This window comes from Choloepus didactylus, chromosome 7 (genome assembly GCF_015220235.1).
Source record: "Choloepus didactylus isolate mChoDid1 chromosome 7, mChoDid1.pri, whole genome shotgun sequence".
Classification (NCBI taxonomy): Eukaryota; Metazoa; Chordata; class Mammalia; order Pilosa; family Megalonychidae; genus Choloepus; species Choloepus didactylus.
Window position 1 is genome coordinate 30,564,054 of NC_051313.1, and position 25,781 is coordinate 30,589,834.

The 25,781-nt window shown below is 38.7% G+C and overlaps 1 protein-coding gene across 6 annotated transcripts in view; it reads left to right on the forward strand.

Annotated features, from left to right (window-relative positions):
* The window catches only part of MCM9 (minichromosome maintenance 9 homologous recombination repair factor), an 84,645-nt gene that overhangs the window by 52,498 nt on the left and 6,366 nt on the right, over window positions 1-25,781 (forward strand). For 3 of the 6 annotated variants that reach the window (XM_037843914.1, XM_037843916.1, XM_037843915.1), the window contains 5 exons: window positions 7,187-7,361; window positions 21,027-21,229; window positions 21,854-22,057; window positions 23,532-23,618; window positions 24,107-24,248. In XM_037843914.1, coding sequence (XP_037699842.1) covers window positions 7,187-7,361; window positions 21,027-21,229; window positions 21,854-22,057; window positions 23,532-23,618; window positions 24,107-24,248 — 811 coding nt within the window. Of the gene's footprint in view, window positions 1-7,186; window positions 7,362-10,285; window positions 10,531-13,173; window positions 13,230-21,026; window positions 21,230-21,853; window positions 22,184-23,531; window positions 23,620-24,106; window positions 24,249-25,781 lie in introns of those variants that run through there. The other 3 variants (XM_037843917.1, XR_005217981.1, XR_005217982.1) reach the window with 3 other exon arrangements.

A 25,781-nucleotide genomic window follows, 5' to 3' on the forward strand; every position in this document is an offset into this window, starting at 1 on the left:
TTTAATGTTAACTCTTTGATTAATTCTTTAAAGTCTGTATTTTGTGTGTGTGTGTGTCTTGTGCAGCCACTAAAGTCTCTGCTCAGTTAAATTAATATTCAGCTAATGGTTTGACAGGATTTTCCTTAGATGCCTTAAATCAGTAAGTCTCCCATGTTTTTCCAAGGGGCCCTATGTTTGTTGGTGTTCCGGTTTGCTAATGCTGCCAAAATGCAAAACACCAGAAATGGATTGGCTTTTATAAAGGGGGTTTATTTGGTTACACAGTTACAGTCTTAAGGCCATAAAGTTGTCCAAGGTAAGGCATCAACAATCAGGTACCTTTGCTGGAGGATGGCCAATGGCATCCAGAAAATCTCTGTTAGCTGGGAAGGCACATTTCTGGAGTTCTGGTTTCAAAATGGCTTTCTCCCATGACATTCTTCTCTAGGCGTCTGCTTGCTCCTGGGTTGCTTTCTCTGTAAGCTGCAGCTCCTCCAGAATGTCACTCTTAGTTGCTCTGAGGTCCTTCTGTGTGTGAACTCCTTTATATGACTCCAGTGATCCAGTTAACACCCACTCTGAATGGGCGGGGTAACACCTCCATGGAAATTATCCAATCAAACATTTCATTGACAGTTGATTGAGTCACATCTCCATGGAAACAATCAAAGAATATCAATCTAATCAACACTACTACGTCTGCCCCCACAAGACTGCATCAAAGAACATGGTGTTTTGAGGACATAATACATCCAAACCAGCACAGTTGGAATGTACCTTCAATGCTCCATAGTTTATAACATTGCCTTAGCCATCATTCCTGTTTGTGCATTATCTGATGATTAGCCAGAGGTAAGAGATAAGGCTCCTTTCAGGTCTTTCCTGGGTCATTTGTATAGCCCTGCACATGCTCGTGGCCTTCTTGATCTTTAGGAATATGTCAGAGCTTTTCAAAGCTCTTTGGCCCTCTTATTCTCCAGATTTACCTCTGAAATTTTTGTTCAGCTCCTTGTTCACTCCAAATGATATTGCCTCCTCAGGCAGCTGTGATGTTAAACAACTGCTGCTTGAATGCTTTTGACAAAGATGTTGGGGTTAGGGCTTTCCTCACTGAAGACGCCCTGAGTCAGATCACGTAACAACCAGCCCTGTGAATGGGAATTTTCCACGGAGCTGCTGGTTAATTCAAATAGTGGCAGTTCTTTGGGGATGGTTCTTTTTTAGAAGCTCCAAACCCATTATGCCCCCCACCCCTCCAGTAGCTCTTACACTGCCAGTTTTCAGGGCTACCATGGAGCTTAGGAGAAGGGGATAGGAATAGGACAAATTAAAAAACCACAAAGCTTGCAGTTTCTACTGTTTTTCTTGAATAAATTCTCCTTAGATTGTCATAAGCCTTTGGTTAATTCCTGGAGTTCTGAAGAAGTTGAATTTCACAAGTTCTGCCAATGTTCTCATTGGTTTTATGGAGGAGCAGGTTTTTTGAGGTCAGTACTCCTTCATTTCAGAAGTGCTTCCTGAATTCAAATGCTTTGTCAATCCATAGCCACAAGCTTCTTTTCCACACATTTATATAGACTCTCTGATTGTTGGAAAACTTTGTTAAAAATTTAAAATGCACGTGATCCTATAATGTCCTCTCTTTATGTCTCAAAATCTAAATAAAAATGGCTATTTTCTATTTTATGATCAAGAAGTACATTAAAAAATGGCGTTCCTGTGTAAAATATCCCGTTATTTTCAGAGGGCTTTGGTTTTGTGGTATTAATATAGATCAACTCTTGCTAACCTCTATTCCCAGGGTTTATGGGTCTTACATAAAACAAAAGGTTCCTTGGTTAGTTCCTTAGTTGGCAAATGCTAATTTTTTCTCCAAAGCCTTTAGTTTACTACATATATTGTGAATTTCCAACATTTAAAACTTTTTTTCTTGCGACAGACAACACAGAGAAGTATATAAAAGCAAAGTATACTAAATGAATTATTGTAGAATGGACACCCATTTAACTACTTGTTCTAGTTTGCTGCTAACACTGCTGTTATGCAACATAACAGAAATGGATTGAGTTTTATAAAAGGGATTTATTAAGTTACAAATTTGTAGTCCTAAGTTTATAAAGATATCCAAACTAAGGCATCAACAAGAGGATACCTTCACTGAGGAACAGCAGATGGCGTCTGGAACACCTCTGTTAGCTGGGAAGGCATGTGGCTGGTGTATGCTGGTCCTTTGCTCCTGGGTTTTGGTTTCAAAATGGCTTTCTCCAAAATGTCTCTGGGCTTGTCTCTCTTAGCTTTTTCAGCTCCTCTGTATCTAAGCATCTGGGTTCCTCCCTTAGCTTCTCCAGAGCAAACTTTGGACTGCCATCTCCAAATGTCTTCAAGCATCTCTCAGCATCTCTGTCTTCTCCCAAGCATCTGGGGCATTTTGTCCTTTGCTTTCTGTGTGAGCTCTCTTTAAAGGACTCCAGTGATCTAATTAAGACCCACCCTAAATGAGTGGGGTCCACGCCTCCTTAGAAATAATTCAATCAGAGGTTCCACCCTAATCAACAGACTAATTAATCTTCCCCCACAAGATTGCATTAAAGAATAGGGCTTTTGTGTGGGACGTAGTAGATTCAACCCGGCACACTACCCTCCAAGTTAAGAAATAGAACATTGCCAACACCCTAGAAGTCTCCTGCATGCTCTTCACTAAGGACAGTTCTCTGTGTCCCTAGGGTAACCATTAATCTGGCTTTTATGGTAAGGAGACGCCCTTGCATTTCCTTCCAGTTTTATTATTCATGTACAAATCCCTAAACAAAGCAATTCTTTTTGCCTATTTTTTTTCATTTTCTTAGCTCCATGCCCTTTGGGTTTTTTTGTTGTTGTTGTTGTTTTCTTAATTTTTGTTAGAGAAGTTGTGGATTTACAGAACAATCATGCATAAAATACAGGATTCCCACATACCTTCCCACCACCAACCCTTGCCTTGGTGAAGAAAATTTATTACAATTGATGATCACACTTTTTTTGTAATTATATTTTTTAACAGTAGTTACATTGTTATAATTGATGAAAGATTGTTAAAGTAGTACTATTAACTATTGTCCATAGTTTATGTGGGGGGGGTATTTTTCCCCCATATTCCCAACTTACTCTTTTTTTTTCATGCATATATTTATTCTATTACTCATCTACCCATATACTGGATAAAGTAGGTGTCAGTTACAAGGATATTACAATCACACATTCACAAGATGAAAGTGTATAGTTATACAATCATTATCAAAGGTCAAGACTACTGGATTACAGTTCAACAATTTCAGGTATTTCCTTCTAGCTATTCTAATACACTAGAAACTGAGAAGAAATATCTGTATAATGAGTCAGTAGTCATAATCATTTGTTAAATCATAACTTCTTAGTTACAACTCCTCCCTCTCATCTGATCATTCTCTCAGTCTTCAGGGATATCTGGGCAATGACCATTCTAACTTCTTCTTGCTGAAAAGGGGTGTCAACTTTATGGGGCAGAGGAATGAAACTGGTTGATGTTCTTGGAGAGACTGGTACCCCTGGGTTTCAGGGCTTATCTAGCAAAGGAACCATCTGGAGACTACATTTCTGAAAAAAACAAACTTAATAGGTAAAACTTTTATAGAGTCTTAGAGCTCAGGGTGTTCTTTAGGGTTTTCAGGAACACTGTCAGTTCGGACTTGGCATACTGTGGCAGTTTGCACTATCTGCCTGAAGCTTGCATAAAGGTAACCTCCAGAATGTCCTCTCAACTCTATTGAAATCTCTTAGCCACTGAAACTTTATTTTGTTTCATTTCTCTTCCCCCTTTTTGTCAAGAAGGCATTGTCAATCCCATGATGCCGGGGCCAGGCTCATCCCTGGGAGTCATGTCTTGCCTATTTTTTTTTAAATCAATGAAATTGTAGGATATGTATTCTTTTGCTCAGTACTATGTTTAAATATTTCATCCATCTTGTGTTCATCAGTTCTTCATTTTCATTGCTGTGTATTCCACACTATGAATATAGCACAGTTTAATTATCTGTTATACTATTGATGGACTATTGGGTTGTTTCTAGGTTTTATCTATTATGAAGAATTTTGATATTGACATTATTGTTCATTCCTTTCACAGCATGTGAGCACACATCTCTGTAGAGAATAAGCCTAGCAGTGGAATTTCTGAATTAATTGCATACATATAACTTGCATTGCTGGATTTTTAAATATTAGCCATACTTTTAGGTATATAGTGGTATCACATTGTGATTTCAACTTGAATTTCCTCATTATTTATGTGCACATGAGCACCTTTTCAGGTGTTTATTGACTATAGGTTTTCCTCTTTCATGAAGTGCCTGTTCAGTCTTTTTCTCCATTTCTTTTATTGTCTTTCTCTTACTAGTTTTGGTTAGATTATCTATTGCTGAGTAAAAATCTACCCCAATTCTCCATGGACTGCTTGGGCTTTCACACATCATAGTGCCAGTGTTCTAAGAGCTTGTTCTATGAGAACATGGCAGAAATGCATGGTATTTTTAGAGCCTAGTCTTGTTAACATCATTTTTGTCATACTCGGTTGAAGCAGTCATGATTCAAGGGGAGGGGATATTTTGAACATCTTTTCATATACTTATTTGCCATCTATATATCTTCTTTGGTGAAAGATCACTTCGAATCTTTTGCCCATTTTTAAATTGAGATTTCTGTTTTCTTCCTATTGAGTTTTGTGAATTCTTTATATATTCTGTTTACATGTCCTTTTATTAGATATGTGATTTGCAAATATTTTCTCCATGTCTGTGGCTTGTTTTGTCATTCTCTTAATATTATCTTTGGAAGGATAAAAAATTCTTAATTCTGATGAAGAGCAACATCAAATTTTTCTTTATGGCCTATGCTTTTGTTATCATATGTAAGAAATCTTGACCAACCCAAAGTCACAACAATTTGTTTCTGTGTTCTTGTATAAGTCTTACGGTTTGAAATTTTACATTTAGGTCTGTAATTCAGTTTGAGTTAATTTTTGTATTGGATGTGAGATGAGGTGTATGGTTCTATTTTTTGGGCAACCTATTCTGGTCCATTACTCTATCTGCCTTTCCTTTCCCCAATACCAAATTGAATTGATTACTATAGTTTTGTAGTAAATTTGGATATCAGGTCATGTGAAAGCTCCAACTTTGTTCTTTGATTTGACTATTCTAGTTCCTGTGCCTCTCCATATAAATTTTAGCATCAGCTCATCAAGTTCTACAAAAAAATTCTGCTGGGATTTTGTTTGGAATTGTACTGAATCTATAGAGGAGTTTGGAGAGAATTGACATCTTAAGAATTTTGAGTCTTTAAATAAATTCCATGAACATGGAATATCTCTTGATTTGATTAGGTCTTCTTTGATTTCTTTCATCAGTGTTTTGTAGTGTCCTGCATGCAGATCTTGCATCTATTTTGTAAGACTTATACCCAAGTATTTCATTTTTTGTAAGCTATTGTATAGTTTATTATTTTTTGAATTTCAGTGTTTAATTGTTCATTACTAGTGTATAGAAATTTAATTTTTTTATGTTAATTTACATCACCTTACCTTATTACACTTACTTATTAGTTCTTGAAGCTTAAGAATGGTGAAAACTGATCTCATTGCCTTGTTCTAATCTTGGGAGAGGAAACACTCAGGTTTTCATCATTAAGTATATTAGCTGTAAACTTCTTTAAATGCCCTTTATTCTAGTTTGCTGAGAATTTTTACCATGAATGCATGCTGAGTTCTGTCAAATGTCTTCTCTTTGTCTATTGAGGTGAACATATGTTTTTTCTTCCTTAGTTTATTAATATGGTGTATTTACAATCATTAATTTTTTAATATTGCATTAGCCTTGCATTCCCAGGATTAATCCCTCTTGGTCATCATTTGTTGATTTGTTACCCTTTTTATCCTTGTTGGATTTGATTTGCTTACATTTTGTTGAGGATTTTTGCGCCCATATTTATGAGGGACATTGGTCTGTATGTCTCTTTGGTTTTGGTATCATGATAATGCTGGCTTCTTAAATGAGTTGGAAAGTGTTCCCCTTTGTCTATATTTTTTAATATTTTGTGTAAAGTACATATTATTTCTTCCTTAAATGTTTAGTAGAGCTCACCATGAAGCCTTCTCAGTCTGAACATTTCTACTTTGGAAGACTTTTAACTAAAATTCAATTTTCAAAATAGGATATAGGGTTATGCAAGTTATCTTTTCCTTTTTAGGTAAACTTCAGAAGTTTGTATATGTCAAAGAATTTGACCATTTTATCTAAGCAATTGAATTTATGGCATAGAGTTTTTCATAGTGTTCCTTTATTATTGGTTCAGTGTCTGTAGGATCTTTAGTAATGTTCCTTCTTTCATTCCTGATATTTATAGTTTGTATTCTCTCTTTTCTTGCTCACTCTGGCCATAGATTGTAAGTTTTTGTCAACAGTACTTATTGTAAGTACTCATTATATGTCATACACCTTTTAAAGAACTTTGTTTATCAATTTATTTGAATATCCAAAAATCTATGTTTCGTATTGTCATCCTCTTTTTACAGATGAATGCACTGAAGACTGGAGATATTAGGAAACTTGCCTATATTCTGACATCTAGAATGGCAGGTCCATGATTCAAACCCAAGTCTGGCTGACTCTAAAGCCTTTTCTTTTTACCAGTCTGTTATTGACTGGTATAATGGATGAATCAAACTCAACCAACACGTGAAGAAAATCACCTCCCTCATACTTATAAGGAGCAAACTTTTCATTTTCATCATTGTACTATAATAACTACTGTTTTCTGTCTTTGGATCCTTCTCTATAGCCAACATAAAATACAGAAGCTCTGGTTACAAGGTTTCTGGAAATTTGTTGCTTCTTCAGAACTTTTTAGACCACTAAAACCAGGCAGCTACCAAAGGGACAACAATATTGGGGACTTCTGGTTGCCACAAAATGCTCAGTAACATGTTTTGACTTTTTGGAACATAGAAGCTTCTGAGGCCTTCCAGTGACTGATACCTAAAGCAGTTGTCCTGATGCCATCCATTCTTGGTGGACTGGAAGTAAAAGCCTTGACTCTATGCCCTTCTCTTTGAAATGAAGGCATTTCTTCTCCTTTATGGGCATAGGACATGGTTTTAAAAATAAAAGCTGACATAGCCTGCTTGTTTCCTCAGGTCTGACAGTAACTGCTGTAAAGGACTCAGGAGAATGGAATTTGGAGGCTGGAGCATTAGTACTTGCAGATGCAGGCCTTTGCTGTATTGATGAATTTAATAGCCTCAAAGAGCATGACAGAACCAGTATCCACGAAGCAATGGAGCAACAAACCATAAGTGTTGCTAAGGCTGGGTAAGACTTTCTTTTTTAAAAATTTTTTTTGGTAATAGTGAGATTATTTAATATTTGATAAGGGAAAAATGAGAACTTATTGAGCTGTAGGTATGTTTCATCCTCTCAAAAATTATCAACTATCACTCTTCAAACATACATTAAAGTTTTCCTTGATTAGAACATGGAGGTTTGTGAGGAAGTAAAAATGAGTTGTTAGGGAAAGAGAAGGAAAACTTAAATGTAAATGGAAGTTGACTAAATACATGAAGGGTGCTCATGAATAACTTTCAATGCAGGATTCAACTCATTCTCTCTTGCATTAAAAAAATATTGTTTCTACTGTATGCATACTTACTATGTTAGGAATCTTTAAAGATTCAAAAAGAAAAAAAAATCATAGATTTTGCTTTCAGTGATAGTCTCTTTTTACATCCTAATGGAAGGCTTATCACAGCATAAGGAAAACTAAATAATACATGTTAACATAAGATGAAGTGCCTCTTGTAACTCAAGGAGGCTCAGGATTCAGGTATGTGAGTCCTTGGGTATACATGACCAATAGGGATGAAAAATACATCAGGTTCAGACTGCAGTCCACTCACTCAGGCCCTGAGGTGGTTAGAGAAAGCTGGCTGTAAAGGCTGACCACCAAGCAGGCTGCCATATCATCTAAGCAAGGGCCAGGGCCAGAACATTATTGTATTAGTTAGGGTTCTCTAGAGAAACAGAATCAGTGAGAGATATCTATAAATATAAGATTTATAAAAGTATCTCACACAACTGTGGGTATGCACAAGCCCAAATTCCATAGGGCAGGCAGCAAACTGGTGACTCCAATGAAGATGTTTGATGAACGCCTCAGGAAACGAGCTGGCAACTTCAACGAACTCCTCAGGAAACCCTTCGCTGGTCAGCCGAAGAAGAAGTGAAGGTCCTCTATCTGTCTTGCTTAAAAGTCTTCAGCTGATTGATTGAATTAAATCCAGCTAACTGCATTCTGTCGTTGTGGAAGACATGCCTGTCATTGATGTCATCAGTCACAGCTGCAACCAATTGACTCATGATGTAATAAACCAGCCTGTTGGTTTATTAACCAGCCACAGACGTCCTCGCAGCAATGGTTAGGCCAGTGCTTGCTTGACCAAACAGCCAGGTACCATCACCTGGCCAAGCTGACACATGAACCTAACCATCACAATTAACATCCCCAATGCTACTATTATGTGTGTAGGGACAACTGATCAGGTAGGTAGGGCTGCCAAAAAAGACTTCAAACAGTATTGGGTATTTGGGAGCCAGGTAGACACTGGTATATATAAATTCTGTGAGATCTATTCATACACACTAAAATTTCCACTAAAAAAAAGGAATGGAGTGGAGTTGGGAGTAGTATATAGCCTACAGGAAAAGGATACAAGAAAGGACTAGGCAGAGCCATTATCAGATATATTCATTTATTCATTCATTCAGTATATATTCATTAAGAATCTTGTGCCAGTTTGAATGTATGGTGTCCCCCAAACGCCATTATCTTTGATGTAGTCTTGTGGGGCAGACATTTTGGTGCTGATTAGATTTGCTTGGAATGTGCCCCACCCAGCTGTGGGTGATGACTCTGATGAGATATTCCCATGAAGGCATGGCCTCACCCATTCAGGGTGGGCCTTGATCAGTGGAGCCATATAAATGAGCTGACTCAAAGAGAAGGAACTCAGTGCAGCTGTGAGTGATGTTTTGAAGAGCAGCAAGCTCGCTAGAGAGGAACGTCTTGGAAGAAAACCATTTTGAAACCAGAACTTTGGAGCAGACACCAGCCACATGCCTTCCCAGCTAACAGAGGTTTTCGAGACACCATTGGCCATCCTCCAGTGAAGGTACCCTTTGTTGATGGACATTTTATGGCCTTAAGACTGTAACTTTGTAACCAAATAAACCCCCTTTTATAAAAGCCAGTCCATTTCTGGTGTTTTGCATTCCAGCAGCATTAGCTAACTAGAACAAACCTGCTATGGGAAGAACTTGTCCTTGAAATGTTCACTATTTTATTGGTAAGATAGATAAAAATAGCAGCAAAGTGGTAAGTCTATAATAAAAGTGTTATGAGAGAAGATATTTTAAAATAATTATTGTTTCTAAACTCTTTAGCAGAGGAAATTAGAGGTATAGTTTACTAAAGTATCTTCCAAGGCTACTTTCTCTTTTCTTTATGTCTCCATTTAATTAACACTTTTGGTGGTTGCTAGAATATACAGTTTATTTTTAATATATCTTTTCCATAGGAAATCTTATACATTTGGCAAGATTTCTTAATAATTAAGCTTTACATTAGTTAAAATTGGGACAAATGCTGTGAATCTGTTTTAGAAAGGGAGAGAATTAGTAGTGATAGAATAGAATAAATCCTTGGAAGTGAAAGTAATTATTAACCATACCTACTGCTCTTACCCCCACCTAAATGTGAATTAGTACAAACCTCTTGTACTATCCATAAGTAGGTCAACAGTTCCAGAAGAAATGTTCCACCTCTGAACAGTTCACTTATGGTACCCAAAGGTTGCACAATCTTGTCAAAACTACCTTATGCACTGGACACTGCTTCTCACACTATCTGTGGTGAGGGACCCATTGTTGTTTTTTTTTTTTCAATCCATCACAGAGTGACATTTATGTAAAATACAATAAAAATGAATTATTTAAAAAATGAAATAAAAAAGTACAGACATACAGATTATAAGCACAAGTTCTGTTTCCACTTAGGAAGTAAAAAGCCTTAAGGGCATGTCATTCCTGTACTAATGAGAAAAAGCCAGATAATACACAAAAATCATAACTTTCCCTGAATTTATTGGAGAGCTTGAGTCACAAACCAACCAAGAGAAATTCACTCAAAAGTGTGACAAGCCGAAGGAGAGATGAGGCACAAACTCTTTTACCTTTGATAGAACACAGGAGGAAGAAGGGGCTGCCAAAGAAGGAGAGAAGACAAAAAGTTAAGTGTGGGCTGGTGTTATCAGTTTGGAATAACTGGGAGTCCCAAACACAAGGGGAGTTCTCACTTAACTTGCACACTCTTCTCCACGGCCCTCCACTGGATTAAATTGGGCAAGGAAGAATACCACAGCGACCCTCCCCATACCTCGTCAGTCACACAGGCATGAAGAGGTGATTGACTACTGCTGGGGAAAAGGTAAGGAACACTGCCTGCTTTCCCAGACCCTTTTCTCTTATGACACAAAAATCTGAAGTCACTGTGGGTGGGGAAACAAACCCTCTCTTCCCCAAGACTCTTGAGGAAAGTATAGAAGCAAAACCCTTCTGCCTTGGGAAGAGGATAGAAAATTCTTCTTCTCTTCCCCAGGAGCCAGGCAAAAAAATAGAAACAAAAGCTATCTGCCCCTGAGGGAAGGGCAGGAAACCCTCTTAGGACCAGGTTCCTGACCTGATAGAAAGCAGAGATCCACTACCATTGTAAGAGGGGCAGAAAAATCTCTCCTGCCCAAGAACTGCCCAGATATATGGCAGGGTTCAGCTGTCACAGGTGAGAGGGACAGAAGGGCTCACAGGTAAAAACAGCCTGTGCTCCCCAAGACCAGGCACACAGACCCTTCCTAGCACCAGGAGACCAAGAATCAAAATGAGTCTTGCCCTTAGTGGCAAGCAATAGCAGTCTGCCTCTGGGGGCGGCATATGAAAGTGGAGAGAGACCCTCTTGTGGTTCAGGTATACAGTGACTGCTGAAAGCTGAAGGTGGAGCAGAAACACTGAGGATAATTCTCCAGTACTGCACTGCAACCCCCACACTAAGCACACCGAAATGGCAGCTCTGGGCTGAAAGGACTTGAAATCTGTGTGCACCTAAGATAAGACAGCAACGGTAGTGTTTATACCCAGCTCAGCTATGATGGTATTATAGATACTAACAGCCTTACAGAAGGGATATACTCTTTTCTGGGTATAAATGCCATTTATTTCAGTCTCTACTGTTGTTCTACCCAGAATGTCCAGCATTCAATAAAAAAAGAAAGAGAAAACAGATGGGAGGGAAGAGAGGAGGTAGGAAGGAAGAGAAAAGGAGAGAAAATAAAAATAAAATGTTTTCAAAAGATAAAGCTATGAACAAAATTATATGAGGTAATGACATTGCAATTATCAGACAGGAACTTCAAAATAATGACAATATGTTGACAGATCTCATGGAAAAGGTAAATAGCATGAATAAAGAGATGGGGAACTTGAGCAGAGAGATGGAAACTTTTATAAAAGGCAAATATAAATGTCAGGGGAAAAAAAATAGCTTCCTAGCTGCAAAAACAAATACCATACAGTGGGTTGGCTTACCAGAAGGAATTTATTGGCTCAGGGTTTCACAGGCTAGGTCGCTTGCTCCCTCCCAGGTTTGGTGTCTTTTGACTGGCCATCAGTCCTTGGCTTTCCTGTCACATGGCAATGCACGTGGTGATGTCTTCTTTCTCTTCTGGGTTTTGTTGGCTTCCAGCTTCTGTCTGCTCCCCATGGCTTCTCCTTCCCTGTCCCATTTCCTTTGCTTATAAAGACTTCAGCTGTATTGGATCGAGGACCACCATCATTCAGTTTGGGCACACCTTAACTAATAACATCTTCAGCCCTCAACACTAATGATAACTCTGCCCTTTGGGGTCAGATATCTCATAGAGATACCTCATGTCCTGATAAACACAGGAGTAAGTAAACTGTTTTCTGTGGGAGACTAGTAAGGAGAGATATAGTCAGGGCTTGATGTGGATAGAATTTAGTGAGGAATTAGAATAATGTTCCTTTTGTTTTACTCCCTGTTGATGGTTGAATCATGTCTCCCACAAAAGGCATGTTGAAATCCCAACCCCCAGTCCTTTGGGTGTGGAACCCATTTGTAAAGAGGACCTTTGAAGATGTTATTAGTTAAGGTATCCCAAACTGAATGAGGGTGGGCCTTGATCCAACATGGCTGAGGTCCTTATGAGAAAAGAAATTGGACACAGAGTTAGAAGCCATGGGGAGCAGCCAGAAGCTGGAAGTCAATAGAACCTGGAAGAGAATGGAGAAGATGTTGTCCTGTGCATCACCATGTGGTGGAAAAACCAAAGATTGCCAGCCTGCCAGAAGCTACCAACCCTGGGACATAGCAAACCTTCTAGCCTCTGAAACTGTGAGCCAGTAAATTCTTGTAGTAAAGCCAGTCCTTGGCATGGTATTTATTTTAGCAGCCAGGAAACCAAAACATAGAGTGACGTGAAACACAGCTAATATTTTAGCCTTCCCAACTTCTCTACATTTATCTAAGAATTTTTTACTTTTCACAGTATTTTAGTGTATATATTTCACTTAAAGATTACTATATTTTGTTGAGCTCTAGGAATTAAAGGATCTTTGTTCTCCTCTAGTATAGCTCCCTAGTTATACTAGGTCTTGTATTCATTCAATTCAGCAAGTAATCATTGACTCATGTGTGGATGTTGGTGGCACTCTGTATTGTTTCCTCTTCTACCCTCACCCCAACCTCCACCCCCGTAACAATTTCTGGATTCACAAAGACATTTGTACTATTTTTTTTTAATTATCATGCATCTTAAAAGGTACTCACAGTGCCCTAAACATTACATAACTGTATAATTATGTAATAACATTCATTGGTTTGTTCCTTTTGTTATTTCTCCTAATAACTCGTCCTCTTTGTGCTGGTTTGGATGTATTATGTCACCCAAAATGCCATGTTCCTTAATGCAGTCTTGTGGGGGCTGACGTATTAGTGTTGATTGGGTTGGAATCTTTGGATTAGGCTGTTTCCATAGAGATGTTACCCACCCAACTGTAGGTGATGACTCTGGATTATTTCCATGGAAGTGTGGCCCTGCCCATTCAGCATTGGTCTTGATGTAATCACTGGAGTCTTATATAAAAGCTCAGACAGAAGGAGCTCACAGCGACAGCTTAGAGAGACATTTTGAAGATGGCCGTTGAAAGCTAACGCTGACATTTTGGAGAATACCATTTTGAAACGCAACCTGGGAGCAAGCAGATGCCAGCCACATACCTTCTCAGCTAACAGAGTCCAGTGAAGGTACCCAATTGTTGATGCCTTAGGTGGGACACTTTATGGCCTTAAGACTATAACTTTGTAACCAAATAAACCCCCTTTATAAAAGCCAGTCCATTTCTGATGTTTTGCAAAATGGCAGCATTAGCAAGCAGAACACTCGTGAAAGGGTTTCTTTTTCCTTGATCACTTTAGTGAGGACAGTTTTTGATTATCTCGTAATAGCAGAGCTTAGGTTCCTCTCGTCTCCTTGAACTTACTGAACAGTGGACTTCTAGCCTATCCCTGGGGATGACAGGGCCATCATCCCCATCCCCATCCCGGGAATGATATGCTAATAAACATCTAATAATAGCTGCTTTGGTTTATGAACATACTAATATATGCTGGCCTGAAAATGTGTTCCAACCAGAAACTTGCCATTTCTCAGACTGTCAAAAACTTTTACTTAAAACAAAGCAGTCATGAAAACTGGTTCTGAATCTCTCTTACATTGTGTTGTTAGGCTCCACGTTTGCCACCCAGAGGAAACAAGAACCCCCAGGAAGGGCAGATGTTATCCAAGAGATAAAACACTTTTCTGTAGGAATTAATTTTCTTCTTCAGAGAAAATTTCTTGAAACTGCCACTATCACCACTCCATCACAACAAATATCCAACACTACCAAACAGCAGTGAATGTCCCTTCATTTGAAGTAAAGCAAAACTAAATTGTTAATATTCTTGTTGAAAAGGCAATGTAGTTATGGTGGAAAGAGAATGAGCTTTGGGGTCAGAGAGACCTAGATTACAGCCTCGTTTACTGCTTTCTGTCCTTGTGCATAAGAATTTTCATCTCTGAGCATCAGTTCCCTTATCTGTGAAGTGGAAATAACAATATCCTTCTTGCAGGGTTGTTCTCAATTTAGAATTGGGTCCAGAATGTCAACTTCCTGGCTCAGTGCTTTCTTTATAATCAGTAGGTGAAAGCTGTAACTTAAGTGCTTTTTAAAAAAACTGTTTTCTAGCCCATATGCTAGAGTGAGAAGATACTTGTGACTGTTAAATAATTTTATTTTATATGTATATGAAGGTATTTACAGGACTCCCTGTGTTTCTGAACACATCTGTATCTCCAGGATAGTTTCAGATTATTACACCAATACTATCACCAATAACAACAGCCACAAAAAAACCTGCTAAATAGTATTCAAGCTTACTTTGAAGTTCTTTTCTTGTTCTTAGAATATATTCCACTGAGGTTGTATACTGTCAGGGTGCATATTCAAAAGTTATTTGAATTCTTTTCCTTATGTGGTTATACTGTTGATTTGATATACAATTAGGAAATAGATTTAGAAATTTCTGTTTGTGTTCACTTTGAGTTTGCTTTTTTCAGCCTTTTGGTTTAATTTTATTTTCTGAATTTATGAAACATGGCTCAGAGGTCAAAACTATATAGAAAGATATACTAAAGAAATCATACTCCCATCCCTTCCCCTTCCATCCTATTTTCTCCTATCTCTTACAGATATCCTTTTCATCTATTTCAGATTTATCCTTCTTGTTTCTTTTTGCAAAAATAAGTAAAACCACACAGAAGTGTGTCTGTGTGTGTGCATGTATGTGTGTGCATGCAGTTCCTCTCTTTCATGCCCAAAATAGAGCATGTTATATATACTCTTTGGCACTGCTTTAATAATAGCCCTTAGAGTATTATAAGTAGTGTTCTCATTATCGTTATTTTTTTAGAAATTCTGCAGTTTTGGTTTTTCTTCCCCTTTCCCCCAAGAGTTGTTTAAAGAGTCTTTTTTTAATCTCCAGGCAAAGGACTTTGTTTGTTTGTTTTTTGATGTGTTTTTTATTAATTTCTGGTTTTATTGCATTGTAATCAGAGAAAGCTTTTTGTGTTATTTCTACTTTAAAGAATTAAATAAGAGGTTTTCTTTGTGGCTGGCCCATGTATGTTTGAAAAGTTACATCCTCTATTTTCAGAGTATAATTTATATATATATATATAAAACAATTGACCTTTATAAATTATGTTCTTTAGGTCTTCTATATTCTTTCTCACCTTTTGTACATTTGAGAGTGGCACATTAAAGTCTCTTATTATTACTGTGTTTTTGTCTGTTTCTCTCTGTGCCTCTTATAGATTCTGCTTTATAAATGTAGTTGTTATGGCCTTTAATGCTTTTTAGCCTGAGTTTTACCTTGCCTGATTTCAGGATCAAAACTCTTGTTTTCATATTACTTGCATTTGCTTACTATCTTTGCTTATCATTTTATGTTTATCCTTTTGATTGATTGTTTTACATATGTCTCTTGTATATAGCATAGGTGGGTTTTACTTTGTGCAAAACCTGAAAATCTTTTTCTTTTAATGTGGGAGTTAAACACATTTAAATTTATTTATATAAGCAATATGTTTGGTGTCAACTGTTTCATATTTTAATAATTTATTATGTACATAAAATATGGTTTTATATTATTTCATGTGAAATATTGAATATCAGCTATGCTAGGCATGGAACAAGTTCCAGAAACGGTATCAAAAGCTCTGCCTTCTTTTAGTGACCATAAGAATGCACTGGGCATGGGCAGTATCATAGTGATTCAGAGCAAAGAGACAAGAGCTAGTCTGGTTAGGTTGGGGCTCTAGCTCCACTACCTGCTAGCGGGGCATATTACTTAAATTCTCTGTGCCTTGGCTTCCTTACTGGTAAGATGGTGAGAGTCATTCTACCTATTTCATGGGGCTGTTGTAAAGATTAAATGGTTAATCCATGAAAAGTACTTTGGATAGATCCTGGCACATAATAAATGCTGTTTTAAGTGTTAATTGTTATATTGTTATAGGTCTGCTGTTCCTTTCAGAAACCCTTAGGGACAAATACATTTGGAAATTCAGATTCTTTTTTTAATTTTAGGAAATTAATACAGTTCATGTGCCATCTATTATGAAACACTGAAACAATTTGCTCTATAATCAAACACTTTATTTATTTATTTAATTTTTTGCAGTGCAACTTATGAATATTCACACTGTTTTAGCTTCCTTGGCTGCTCAGTCAAGGACAACGCAGTGGGTCAGCTTAAACAATGGGCATTTATTAACTCACAGTTTTGAGCCTGGGAAAAAGTCCAAATGAAAGTGATGCTTTCCTTCCCGAAGACTGGCATTCTGGCCTTTGGTTCCTCTGTCACATGGCAATGCACATGGCGGCCTCTCCTTACCTTTCCATTCTCTTCCAGCTTCCATTGAATTTCAGCTTCTTCCCATGGCTTTTTCTCTAGCTGTCCGAATTTCACTCTGCTGATAAAGGACTCCAGTAATAGGATTAAAACCTGCCTGATTGAAGTGGGCCACACCTTAACTAAAGTAACCTTATCAAAAGGCCCTTCTTAACCATGGGTTCACATCTGTAGGAATGGATTAAGTTTAAGAACATGTGTTTCTGGCTTACACACAGCTCCAAACCACCACACACACTAACAGGGATAAAGATTCACATCGATTTAGGTCAGGTTTTGCTGCCAAGTTCTTTTTCAGAGCTTTTTAGATTTGGAAATTGTGGTAAGTGAATATGGATCCCCCCTTCCTTCTCCTCCTCCTCCTGCATCTAGCCTAGGAACCATGAACAATCAGCCGAAGAATGTGTCTGCCCCAGGATGAAAAGTGAAGGCTGCAGAGCAGATAAGTGTGAAGTTCATCCCCCCTAAGTAAAAGCCTGTTAATCTTCCTGAAGCAAAGTATTCAACTAACTGCCAAATGCAGAATTCTCCAGAAAATGTCTCTGGAGACTCAAAGCATATATATCAGGATGTTAATTAGTAGCAGATAAGAGGGGTTAAGTGTGAAAAAAGAACAATTAATCATGACTTCTACCAAAACAAAATAAAGATACTCTGATTTTTTACCATTTGTAAAAATCTTAACTACTTCTTACTCCCCAGTTCAAAGAAAACTTTTCTTCTTTTGGCCAGCAATACACAGAAACCCAGAAGTAGGAGTCTTTCGTTGAGTTATCATCATCTCGATATTCTGGGGTCCTTAGACCTTTCTCTAGGACTAGTTTTTGTTTTCCTTTGGGACAATTGATACTTTGCAACATCATTTTCAGGAACTCTTTAAATATGCCTACTTGCACTCTTGCTCTCACTCTCTTGTTTGCTCTCTCTCTGTCTCATACCTCAGGTGTCTACTGATTGGTTCATGAAGGAGTTTTGATTTGAATTATAATCTCCCTTAAGGATATTAGTGTGAAGTACTGGATCAGAATATCTGGCTGCTCTCTAAGGCTGCAGGAAATTTCTCAGGGATTTTTTTTTTTAAAGATGTTTCACTTTGTATGCAACACAGAGAGGGTTCTTTTCATAAATAAGAACAGTGTACTTACTATGTTTGAGCTTGTTCCACTGACAGTTCTTTGAGTTTTTTGAGTTGAAGTTAAACTATGGTGTTTTCTCGTGATGAGTGTATGCCTGCAAGGGCATATCCTAAGCCCTCACCATTCAAATGCTCCGTGACTGGGCGGGCACTGTGGCTTCTGTGTGATTTCTGTAGTGTAAAAGCTGTTAGGGGTAGTTAGTAGAACACTAAGGATGTCTAGAATCTACTAAAAGGTTACTTACGGTGTCAATAACCAAAATATAGTTCTTATTGAGTCAGTACTGTTTGAGACCAATAATTTTGTTGTTCTTCATGTGAGTTAATTAAATCTGAAAACATTTTGAAAGTTTGGGAGTTTAGTGCCTTACATTTTGTCTTGGGTGCTTAATGAAATAAAAGTAAGAGGAAACCAAGAAGCAGATGATGGTGCAGTATGAGTTTTAAAAGGGTATCAGTGTTTGAGCTTAACTTGTCTCTTCAAACCGTGCAAAGTGCCCATGCCTGGTGAATGGCAGCACCAGCCATATGACAGTGTGTCATCGTTTGAAAGAGCTTTATGTGATTATGATTTTTAATGCTGCAGAATGCTAAACTAAGTAATGATATGGGAAAATAATCTTTCAAAGTTCTTTTCAAATTTAACTAGGGTAGTATCTCATCAAGGGCAGTGTGTCAGCAGATTCTTAAATAATAGAGAATACCCTCACTATTTGCTGAGGACTCATTTTAAGAGAAAATTTAACATTACAATTTTATATTTCATGCTACTAAATTATATTCTCATGCTTAGGAAGTACAGTCTAAAATTTAAAAACAGCAGGATGGCAATTTATTTTCTTGTTCAATAAACATGTTTTGAGCACTAAGTGATGCCATGCTCTCTGCTAGCTCCTGTCACCATAAAGAGGGAAAACAAGGCCTTTGTTCTCAAAATGCTCATAATCTTGTAACACGACAAGGAAATATTTATTGTACACTGTGCTTCCAACAGCCCTAGAAGCTCCAGGGCATGAACCCCATTTGACTGATCCTCAGTTTTCTGGCCCACACCAGGCCCACCAAATAAGGCTTTCTGGGGTTGGACCTGGGAATCTGTATTGTTAAAAGCTACCTCAGATTTCACTGCCCGGCCAGGCCGAGGAGCCACTGCTCCAGGGGAAGGTTTCTCTGCACCCCAGCACCCTGTGTGCCTCCTACTCCCAGGATCTCGCAAAGCTGCATTGCTTGAGGCATCCTTCACAGACCAGCCTCAGGTTAAAAGCGAGGGGTCACATCCTTCCACCCAGCCTCACTGAGGGATCTCTGACACATAGGGCACTGAGCACAGGCCGTGGAACAGGCCCACCAAAATGTGAAAGTGCAATTTCAAATCACACACTCAGAGTTTTCTGTTCTTCCTAGATGATATATATGATCAGTACTTTCACCTCTTTCCCCTTTCCTATTCCCATTAGTTGTGAAACCATTGTTATCGGAAGTTGAGTCAACCTAGATGGGAAAAGTAATTTGTCGACTTTATCAATGTTGTAATAAAGGGTAAGAGGGGTGTACTTAGCACTTAAGATTACCAAAAATATTTAACAGATTGTGAGAATATCATTGATTTTGTATAGTTTTGTGGGGGAGGTTGCCCTTTTTTTGTTTTTAATTGAGGCCCAGTTATTGTGGCATTTCTGTTGTAAACTAATGGAAGGCAGGGACCAACTATATACCTTTTTGAATTCTCAGCACAAAGATCAGCCTCTAAATATTTGTTGCTCAGAGAGAGGAAGAACAATCAGTTTTACCTGGGATTGAAAATAAGTTTTAAAAATTATTTCATATGCAATTGGATTTTGTTTCATTACCATTTTTACAGCAATATTTTTTATAAATGCAAACAGTCTAGCTTCAGTATGAGTTAATTGTGTTTTTGTGGGATTGGTAGTAATCATTTGTTACACTGATTTATGGTAAAATGGATTCTGAGTTCTAAACAACTGGCCTTACAAAGCCATTTTGACACACTAAATTTTAAGATGAAGATTGTTCAGAATTTTTTCCTTATGGTAATTTTTAAAAGGGGGATTTAGTTCAATTTTTTGGTGAAAGTGCCTTATCTGTGTATCTTTTTTCAATGATTGTTTTTTTTTTTTTGTGCCTAACTGCTCTCAATCTCAGGGCATGAGGTAACTGCTAGAGGCAACTGGAAATAGATCAAGGGTTAGCAAATTTTGCAAGTTTGCTGATGTCACAGGGCCATGACAGCTGAGGGGTGACCTCCTACTGTAACTAAAACCAGATACCCAGTGAAGAGCATACAAAGTTACAGAGGAAAATTTTTGCACATTTTCTCATCAGTGAATTTGCAGTATTGCTTTGAGGAATTGCTCACCACAAATAAGTTTGGAAACAATGTCTAAGTTATGTCACATCCATTCCAAATGCTGCTCCATTTAGGATCTGCGTGCTTCCCACCAGTCTGTCACACCAGGCCCTGCCTTGTCACCCTCCCCTGTCCCTCCCTGTCTCACCCGTCCACCAAGCCCAGATCATCACAGCAGGGTCTGCCTTTTCCCACTGCTCATCAAAAACTTAACGCTAAATCAATCCTTAATTTTTCCTGATTCCCTTTCCCTTCATCTCTTTTTCTTTTTCTTTTATTTCTTTCTCTTGTAGAAAAATCAAAATGAAATAATTGAACACACAGAGCGTTTGCTTCAATCACCCACCATTCTCCAAAGTCACCCTCACCCCCTCACTTCCATGCCCTCCTCAAATATATATTTCTCCCCACTTAAAAAATTCCAGTTGTTATGAAGGACCTGGTTCAAAAGCTGTTTCCTAATGTTTCTCTGATCTTCTTTTCCACCCACATAAATGAATATGTATCATCTTTACTTCCTTTGGGAACTTTATACTTACAGAACTTACCTCTGGCTGGTGCTAGCATTATGGCTGTTGGACTACAAGCTCCTTCCTAACAGTACCATGTTTGCTTTAATTTTATATCCCTTTTAGCACCCAGGAAAGGAGTCTGCCCATAGAAGAGGCATAAGAAGTGTTTCTTGAACAGCTAATTGTCTTAAAGATAGGCTTGTTTAAATGTACTTTATTTGAACGTAGTGTTTGTGATACTTCCTTGTATCCTTCCACATTCCTTTCACATGAATTTTTCTAGATTTTCAAGGTGCAAGAGCAGTCCCTTTTTATTAACAAGTTTAATCGTGCTTTTTATTCAAATCTCACCACTCAGTGAATCGTACCCTTCTCTCGGCAGCCTCGTGTGCAAGCTGAACACAAGGACCACCATTCTGGCCGCAACTAACCCCAAAGGCCAGTACGACCCCCGTGAATCTGTGTCTGTGAACATCGCCCTTGGCAGCCCACTCTTAAGTCGATTTGACCTGATCCTGGTTTTGCTTGATACCAAGAATGAAGACTGGGATCGTGTAATTTCCTCCTTTATCTTAGAAAATAAAGGTATGTGAAGACACACAAAGTATTCAAAGGGACACAGAAAGATTAGATAGTATCAAATGAAATTCTCTTTGAAGAACATTAAATAAATGCCCAAGATGCCCTGCCTGATGGGACACTAGAGGGATGCTTAGACAGAAAGCAGTAAATTGGAAAAGCCAGTCAGTGAGTCCCAGAATGAAGAGCAGAAGGGAAAGGGACTTTGACTGCCATTGATGAGACTGTAGTCATAATGCATGGCCTTTATGATGAAAAGGAGATAACATAATGTATACTTACCCACTGGCTCTTGCACACAAAGAAAATAGAAAACTGAATCATGAAGCAGAGATTTCTAAATGTGGGCCTCTCTTTAAATTAAATTAGTTTACTCAAGTACTATTTGTTACTGTAGGACAGACTCGAATTAATTTTAACCCTTGTAAGAAGCTTCACTTAATTCAGCATCAATCCTATGACTTCTTATTCTAGAACTGTATCCTAAGCAGAGATTGGGTCTAGATTTTAATGGCCACAAAACCTGAAGATCATCTTTTTAAAAATGAGTGCAAGAACTTTATCAATATCTCTGAAATTAGATGTTTGCCTGTTATTGGAAATTACTGACCCAACACCTGATATTCGCAGGTTACCCAAGCAAATCCAAGACCCTCTGGAGCATGGAAAAGATGAAAACCTACTTCTGCCTCATCAGGAAGCTACAGCCCACACTGTCTGACGAGGGTAATCAGGTTCTTCTCCGGTACTACCAGATGCAACGGCAGAGCGATTCCCGGAACGCGGCCCGGACCACCATCCGCCTGCTGGAGAGCTTGATACGATTAGCAGAAGGTTTACCGCGTTCAACAAAAGATGCTTTGACTGAGTGCTGCTGTGTGCAGGGCAGGGGGCTTAGAACCATGGATTCCAAGATAAATAAGAATAATCTATTCTGAAATGCCCACAGTCACTTAAAAAGTAAAGGCTCTAAGCATGGTGTATACATCCTCCCCTCAGCGTCTAGAAAATGGATGGATGGGTGGAAGGAAGGAAGGAAGGAAAGGAGGGAGGGAGGGAAGCGGGGGAGGAAGGAAGGAAGGAAGGACAGGGAGGGATGGAGAGAAAGGAAGGAAGGGATGGGGGAAGGAAAGAAAGACATAAACAGCAAATGTGGCAAAAAGTTAAAAGCTGGTGAAGCTGGGTATCTGGACAGGGTGTGGGTATCTGGACAGGGTGTATGTTGAGTTCTCAGTATGGGCTTTGCATTTTTTTTTGCAACTGTCCTGGAAAATAAAAAGTATGTTTAAAAAATGTAAAGGCTCTGAGCTATGAAAGCTATACTTTTGGGGGACAGGTTATGGGTATTGAGTGGAATGTAGGGTCCTTAAGAGGAATCTTGTGACATCTTGAGGTCTCCTGTAAATGAAGACATCATTCATTTAAAAGGCCACAGTTACTAATGTGTTCTCAGTGGCAGCTGTGTTAGCATTTTGGGCATGACAGTTATTTGTGTGGAATTGTTTCCCCATTTGGCGTCTTTGTTCTTTCTCACTAATTGCCGGTTGCAGCCCTCACCCCCATCCTGTCATTGTAACAACCAAATTAACAGTGCCACGCCCTGTCCAATCTCAAAGTCTAATTTACCTGCATTCCTACAGCTAACATGCATCTCTAGTCTTTTTCTTTTTTAACACTGGCTTTTACATTAGTCTTTATTTAAATAGTTCTAAAGAAAACCACATAAATTACGTAGAATATATGTATCATATGATGAAATAACATAAGCTTAATAAAAAGTACTATAAAAAATATGAACTTTATTTTTTCAAGGATTTATAATTAATATTAGGATAAGAGGTACCCAGAACTGAGGTTTGCTAATTTGCTTATTTTGAAAAGCTCAAAGGTCATAGATAAATAGAAGTGCCAGAGATGAGAAACGAGTTTTAATTTTGTGTATTTTTATGACAGATTAGAAAGTGAGGATCAAAAGTTGTTGACTATTAAATATATGTTATTATAGCCCCTTCCTTTGCTAGATCCCAGGGTACTTTTTCATATAAATACAAAATTGCCCTGAGCTCTGCAGAAGGACTAAGCCCATTATTAGAGAAACAACCTTCAAATTAGTTGAACTTAAAGCTAGCTGGACGTAGACTTTTTGCATTTGCTCTAGTAAAATTAGTTTGTATTAATTTGTAGCTTGTTTAGAAAATACAATTTGGAAGGGAAGGATCAGGTATAAAAATTTATGTATCACCTCAAATATTCATAAAAAAGCAAATAATTCCTATCTTCATAGCTTCGAATGCCTTTTTGTCCTTAGCTCATGCCCGCCTGATGTTTCGTGACAGTGTCACTCTGGAAGATGCCATTACGGTGGTGTCAGTGATGGAGTCCTCAATGCAGGGAAGTATTTTTTTGTGTGTGCCTAATATTTGAACCCTAATTACAAGATTTATTTAAAAAAAAAAGTATTTTATTAACATATCGAGAGTTATAAAAATGATCGTATTCTAGAATTAATACCACCTGGAAATATATCCACAGGAAACCATTTAAAAGAAGGGAAATAATTGTCATGGAGACATTCACTCCATCAGTGGGTTACTCTTGCCCATCGGTGTAAAGCACTGGTTGCAGTCTTTTTTCACCTCACACACCTGAGGGATGCCCATGCTCCCACTGGTGACAGCATGGCTTCCTAGTGCAATGATGCAACCAAGAAATGGGGGAGAGGGCAATTGAAATTTGAAAAAGACTCCCAGTGATTCTGATACCTAAGAGAGGGGTGTGGAGTGTTGTGGAGGGGCTGGTTTTAGCCCCTCAGCTGTGTACTTAACTCTGTGCAAGCTGGCCTGGTGACTCTCCCTGGTTTTCCCATCTCACCCCTTCAGGGAGGTGCACTGCTGGGAGGGGTGAATGCACTCCATACTTCCTTTCCGGAAAACCCTCTGGAGCAGTACCAGAGGCAGTGTGAACTTATTCTGGAAAAGCTGGAGCTGCAGAGCCTCTTGAGTGAAGAGCTCAGAAGACTTGAAAGGTGAGGAAAGAAAACCAAGGAAGGTGTATAATGGAGAACACTTGTTTGGCATGTAGTGAAACAAAGAAAGTGCAAATTAAGGGGGGATCTGTCTCTGCCTTCTGAAAGGGATTCTTTCAGTTATCTCTTGCTATATAATCAATAAGCATTTTTAATGCTCCTATTTCTGGGACTCAGAAATTTAGGCAGGGCTTATTGGGGACGGCTTGTCTCTGTTCCACATGTTGTCAGCTGGGATCCCTCACACTCTTGCATTTATCTGGGAGCTCAGCTGGGACTGGCCCATCCCAGCTGGCTTCAGTCATATGTGTAGTGCCTCAGCTGAGGAGGCTCAGGTGGCTGGGAGGGTCATCAGAATCCTTACATGGTGGCTTAGGGCTTAGGGCTTAGGGCTCAAATAGGTCAAAAAGAGAAGCTGCTAGACCTTTTATAGGGTAGGCCCAGAACAGGCACAGCATCACTGCTGCCACTTCAGAGATCAGAGCAAGTCACAGGGCCAGCCCAGAGGCAAGGTGCAGGGAATAGACAGCACTTCTTACTGGGAGGATTGTGTGCACATGCAGGGACGGGGGATTGATGGCACCATCTTTGGGGACTGCCTTGCACAGGTACATTTCCTTGATTTGCCTGTTTAGTGAACCTCATGGAGAACCCTGACTTGTCCTTTTCACTACAGGGTCCCCGTTACATGCAGGACACTAAGTTATGCTACCCACTTCTCACATCCAAGACACACAGTTGAGTGAAATCAAGAACCCTTAGTGGAAGGGCTTTATCATGTTTGCTACCATCACTTCTTCCTCTTCTCTTTTCTTTATTAATGTAAGAAGTAGACCAGTGTTATGCAGAGTGGCTACCAACTGCTATGAAATAAGAAGAAGGTGGAATCAAGGAGTGTGATCTGTTCCAGGCCACACCCAAAAACAAAATAAAATATTGAAGAAGTCTACATGAAGAATCTTAGTGTTTATTAATTTATTATTTTTTAAAGCTTTATCCTAAGCATAAAAAATATTGAATCATTAGTCTTCATATAACCCTAATGAAAGAAAATCACAGGTGGAAGAGTAGGTCCAGGCTGGTTTCAAGCCAGGCAAAGCTAGCATGCTGGGAAGGTTACAGAACTGGAGATAACTATACCAACTTTCACCTGGGAAAGGCCCTCCTGGTTCATTAGTAGCAATTCTGGTCCCTCCTTCAGCATCCTGATTTCCCTCCCCTGTATCCCCAAATTCATGGTTTTTAAAAATTCACATATTTAACAGTCAGACTAAAGGAATCCCCAGTGAGAATGATGCATTTTATTTTAAAGAGGGAAATCTGTTTTTCACCTATAGGGTAACAGGAATGACAGAAGCAGTGTTTCAAAACTTACTTTCTAGTGCCCTGTTAAAATGTGGGTAATAGAAATGGAGGACACACACAAAGGGGTGTCGACACCCCTTTTTAATATGAACAAGTTAGGGTGGTCACTGCCTAGACATCCCTGAAGATGGGGAAAGTGATTAACCTCGAGGAAGAGGTAATAATACA